At 44.0% G+C, this 5,777-nt stretch overlaps 1 protein-coding gene across 1 annotated transcript; it reads left to right on the top strand.

The window, feature by feature from the left end:
* The first annotated feature begins 4,654 nt into the window (after positions 1 to 4,654).
* On the top strand, positions 4,655 to 5,428 carry LOC104209979 (uncharacterized). Its single transcript, XM_009758753.1, has one exon. It carries the CDS (start codon positions 4,655 to 4,657, stop codon positions 5,426 to 5,428), a length of 774 nt encoding a protein of 257 aa, XP_009757055.1.
* Positions 5,429 to 5,777: the final 349 nt, after the last annotated feature.

A 5,777-nucleotide genomic window follows, 5' to 3' on the forward strand; every position in this document is an offset into this window, starting at 1 on the left:
CCCCTCTCCAAAGGAGCGCGGCCCCGGCTTGGAAGGCTCTCTGATGCCTACAACAGTAAGATTAATATGCATAAAGGGAAAATGCCTCTCCAAATGAAGGAAGGGAATGGAAAAAATAGCACAATACGCACCATTATGTTTTGCTTCCCATCTTCCCCGGGACAAAGCTCGCCACTCGCACTCATCGCAGGTCGAGTGGGTCGCCAACTTCCGAACCCAATCTAGCAAATTAGGAACACTGCCTATAGCCCATGAAATCGCTGTAGAAAAAAAAAAGAAGGCACGGTTACAAAACCAGCTTTTGCCATAGATAAAACTGAGAAGCCACGGAATGCACCACTTATGTGTATAGTTTCATTCCTCGGGGAATGGCATAAGCTCCACGGGGATAATGTCAACGGTTCGCACTCAGATGAAGTGACTCATCCACTCCCAGTCTAGATCTTCCTCATCATCAACAATGAAAGGCGTGGTCGATCGGCATCGCAAGGTTAGCAGACCTCGATGGTGAAAAGGCCAGTACAGCCTAATATGATGACTGAGCGTAAGTTCAAGCCCTGCCTTCTCTGTGAAAAATCTTATCATCAACAGTGTTCGCCAAAATGATGGGTGGATCTACACCAAGGTAACCCGATACTTTAAACAGAAGTCAAGCACAGCCCTATCAAGGGGCCAAATGTGAAAGGATACGTATACATATTCAAAAATTCATCGGCACAATCCGTGATACCCTCATCCGGGGAAAATGTCTATAACACTACTTTCTCCCCCCATCCGTGGTCTTTTCTTACTAACTCAAGATGCTCTTCTCCTATCAAAGAAGTAGTCTTCAAGGTATACTCCCGTTGGTCCTGAATGCCGGAGACGAAGCTCTCCCCTCTCTGTCGGAAAGACTCCGATGTAGCAGTCATGGCTATGGCAAAATTAGAGAACTAAAGCAGGAATCTGTGAAAGTATGTTAGTACTGAAGTAATGAAAGACTTAACGCAGAAAAAGAAGGGTAACTACTTAAAATGGTGGGATCTCCAAAGGAATAGAAACGACCCTATATATGATAAAACGGCAACTATCCACCTGCCTAAAAAAACCAGTGGCATCATCGCCAGTCCCGAGGTGGTACCCAACCTCGAGGACCTCCATCAAAGAGAAGTTAGGCTTTAAGAAGCCAACAGCATCGTCGCAAAGTCTCTAGGTGGTACCTGACCTCGAAGACCTCCATCAAAAAAAAGTTAGGCCCTAAAAAGCCAACGGCATCATCGCTAGTCCCGAGGTGGCACCCGACCTCGAGGACCTCGCTCAAAAAAGAAGTTAGGCCTTAAAAAGCCAACGGCATAATCGCCAGTCCTGAGGTGGTACCCGACCTCAAGGACCTCCATCAAGAAAAGGTTAGGCTCCAGGAAGCCAATTACATCATTACAAGTCTCGATGTGGTACCCGACCTCGGGGACTTTCGTCAAAAAGGAGTTAGGCTCCAAGGAAATAAGCATTCAAGCTCCACCCACATGGGCTTGGTCCCAGGGTGCCATCTGAATTCTGGTAGACTCCCGTTCGGGATCTACCTACAACACCTTAGGGCTATCTATGCTAAGTTCAATGCAGGTTTTCAGGTGGCCCGGGTTTGAACGAACCCCCACTCGGGGACTTCTCTCTAAAGCTTAAAGGCAGTTCCTATCCTCGTACCTTCAAGAAAATTTCCCCTAAGATTACCGTGAGGTATAAATGATAAATCACGGTCTCAAGGCTCGAAGCGTTACTTTCATTCAACTTAAAGTAAGGGTCCCGACGACCCCAGTTTATCGGTCCAATCTAGGCTCGATCCAAGGAACGACAAAGGGTTCCACGAGAGGTCGTATTAGTCAATCGAAGGTCAGGAAAAAATACTCACACCGGGGCGCGATATTGGTAGCATCTGATAGAATCATGCATTCAGAGTCTCCATAAATGCAAATAAAATGGAATATAGCAAACATCAAAGACAAAATTGAAAAAACATCTTCACATTCACAAAACTTTGATTGCAAAAGCCCACAAGGGGTCCTTACATATGATTACAAAAGCCCACAAGGGCTCCTTACGCAGAAACAAAGAAGAGAAAAAGTGCACATGTAGTAAAAGACAAGAGCCTAATCTATTCTCAAAGGTTCATCCTCGGCAGCAGCATCTTCGAGTGCCATCTCCTCGAGTATGCATCCTCGGCGGCAACGTCTTCGAGCGCCACCTCCTTAGGGGGCTCATCTCAGTCCTCCAAAAGGGAATCTCCAAGGGAGAAGACGAAGAAGAGGAAAGTGAAGGGGCGGAAAGGGATGAAAAAATACCGTAGCCCGCCAAAAGGCAATGGCTCTCACTAGGCCAAGAAGATCACGACCTAGTAGAAGACTTGGCGGGTGTGGGCCTCACTTGCACGGCTACTTTGAGTCCACTTCTTGGGACATTATTCCATGCAAGCTACCAGCCAAAGGGACCACTTCTACCCATGGAAAGCAAAAGGGGTGAAGTGCCACAACCGACCGGGGAAGGAAGGTGAGCAGCGGTGTATAGGCTGAACACCTTCGTAAGTAGCAGTGTATAGTCCAAATACCTTCCCAAGATGGAAGAGATCGGCCTCCCTATCTCCTCGTCTCGGGCCAACAACAACAGCAAGTTGGGGTAATCTTGCTCGACAAGGAGGGGCCCCAGAAAAGGGCCATAATATAATTGATGAGAACGTCGCTAGGAAACTTTAAGGTCGTGGGCCTCAGGCATGGGAAACAACAGTGTATGAGAATGGAAGGAAGAAATGGGAGAAAGGCTGAATGAAGAACACTTGATTAAGTAATTGATTCCAGAAACCCCCATTTATAGAGAAAGGGCAGAGTAACCGGCGGGCACAATCAATACTCTTTTGAAAAACGCAACTGACGACGCCATCAATGTCTTTCAAAGACGTATTGGCAGGCGCAATTAATGCATTTTTGGGAACTGAATTGGCGGCAATATTACCGCCTACAAAGACAGGGATTGATTGTGCACTGAAAGACGTTAAAAAGATAAGTTAGCAGGACTCCTCGGTTTCCATAAAGCCTATGTCATAGGTATGGCATCATTGGTATAACACCATCACAGGAAGTCCGAAGAGATGGATGTCAAAACCATTTCTTGTCGTTCCTCTCTAAGAAACGCGGGGAATATATGTATATGGTGAAATATGAGGGTCCAATTTCTCGCCATCAAGGCACTTCGGAAGATCACCTCGAAGGCTCGAGTCCATGGCTGAGTATCCTCCCTCGAGGGACATCGACACTCGACCTCAGAGCAGTGATGATTACGGTAATGGTAGAAATGGGGAGTTTCCAAGGCACACGGTTAGGACTGACAGGGCCTAGTAGACTACTATAAACTTGAATCAGGGCATCATCTAGCTGTCTCATCCCCATATCATTGTAATTAATGCATTTTTGTACTATGTTGGGACTCCCCTCCTATATAAAGGGGATCCTTGTCATTTTGTAAACTCCGGTTGCTTCAGTTGCTCTACATGAAATATACAAGAACATTCTCTCTACTCTCTAACACATTCTCTTGATATTATTGTTTCCATCTATTATCTTCATTATTGTTCATCATTTATTGCTTATCATTGGCCATAAAGAGCCTTCTTGATTTTATTATAACTGTTAGTCATATTTCGACCACCTTCGATAGCTCCAAGCTGAGCTCCAGAATCGACCTCGAGGCCCCCGAATCGACAAGCTCGAGGCCCTGATTGTTAATCTATTGGTTTAGTTATCACCTCATTCTTAACCCTTATCTCATTTCTAAGTCTCACACATAGCATTATCTGTTAACAACTAGTATAAAAAATAGATCACGTATTTTTAGAATCCCATAATCAAATTTAATTGTTATTACCATTTTCATGGTAAACAAGTGACTTCAACAGCCATTGTAGGATAAAAAATTTCTGACAAACTTATGCTTCTAAGCTCAATAATACTTTATTTTCTATCTTTTGATATTCTTATTACTGTCGTCGGAAGCCTTACTCCCGGAACAATCTATTTGCTATCTTATCTCGATTTCAACGCTAAGTCTTTCATTTCATTTAGTTTATCTATCATTTTGGTATCAAATTGATTTGCTTGTCTATAAACCATGTTATAAATTCAACTGTACCATTTTATGGGTAAACAGTTTGGCGCGCACTGTGGGCCTAAACAGTTTGTAATTAAGTTGATCCTTGCATCTATTACTAATCTATTTGATTCTTTGTTTCTTAGCAATAAAACCTTTAAAAATGGAAGACAACGATGTCAACTTCGCACACAATGTTAAGACCCAAGAAAATCTGCCTCAACACAAAGATTCGATCAGTGATACCCGCAACAAGGAGGATGCAACCACGCCTGTCCATGGAGGGAAATATCTACGACACGTTCGGGAGGCAACTCTTGATGATGCTGAAGATGAGCATGTTGCAAAAATGGTGAAGATCCTGGGGGAACAACAAAAGGCTATTATGGGCCATTCAAGATCAGATCATTACATAGTTGAGGCAAGAGTCGACCGTGTTCGAAATAACAGATCGTTGCAAGACAAAGAGATACCAGGCTCCCGAGATTCAACTTAACCTAGACTGTCCGAGTATAATTTCAATGTCAGTGTGGTGGAGCTAGTAATGGCGATGAGGAACATTAAAGAAGAACGGTTCCCCAGGTCGATAAGATCTAATCCTAGCCAGAGGGATCCTAATCTCTGGTGTGAGTATCATGGGACTAATATCCACCGGACTGATTGCCGGCATATGTACGAGGAGGTTGCCACATTGCTGAAAAATGGCCATCTCATAGAGTTCTTAAGCAACCGGGCTAAACATAATTACGCCCGCCACAGGGATAACGCGGAACCCTTGAAGACAGGAGAAAATCCTCCTCGTCTAATGATCAACATGATTTTTGGGGGGAATGAAATTAATGGTGTAACCTTTTTCGTAGCAAAAAAGACAAAGGTATCAGTGACTCATAGCAAAAGACTCCAGGAAGTCGCCGAGGACGATATCACCTTCACGGAGGAGGACATTGATGGGCTCCTATTACCGCACAACGATGCCCTGGTAATTTCTCTTAATGTCTTAGATTTTAAATTAAAATGTGTTTTGGTAGACCCGGGAAGTTCAACCAACATTATTCAATGGAGAGTGCTGGAGCAAGCCAAGCTAACCGGAAGCATCAATCCATCCACAAAGCTCCTCGCCAGGTTCAACTTAGCAAGTGTGACGACCCGAGGGGAGATATCGCTGACCATAAATGCCGAATGGGTCATGAAGACAACCCTGTTTGAAGTAGTAGACGATGACATGGGCTACAACATTATTCTTGGAAGACCATGGCTACACGAGATGAAGGTTGTGCCATCAAGATACCATCAACTTCTGAAATTCCCAACTCCATAAGGAATTAAAGAAATAAGAGAATATCAACCGATGGCAAGGGAGATGAATGCGATCTCAATTTCCAGCAGCAAAGGGAAGGAACATGTAGCATAGCAATTACAGAAACTGACGCCTACTCTCGAGCCAAACGAAGTCGGTAAAGGGAAGGAGCCGTCAGAATCCTATCAAGTACCAAGGTATTTCTAGGTACCGGAAGAAACAAACGCAACCAAATTCATAACGAAAGAACTCAAACAAGTTGTATTGTCCGAGAAGTTCTTAGAAAGGAAGTTCCACTTGGGGAAAAGATTAAACCTTAAGCTCAGGTCATTATTTATAGAATTTCTTAAAATTAATGTTGATTGTTTTA

Source organism: Nicotiana sylvestris, chromosome 10 (genome assembly GCF_000393655.2).
Source record: "Nicotiana sylvestris chromosome 10, ASM39365v2, whole genome shotgun sequence".
Lineage (NCBI taxonomy): Eukaryota > Viridiplantae > Streptophyta > Magnoliopsida > Solanales > Solanaceae > Nicotiana > Nicotiana sylvestris.

Bases quoted from the DNA above. Each gene is read 5' to 3' on its own strand.
- LOC104209979 (XM_009758753.1), top strand. From the start codon at position 4,655: ATGGCGATGAGGAACATTAAAGAAGAACGGTTCCCCAGGTCGATAAGA.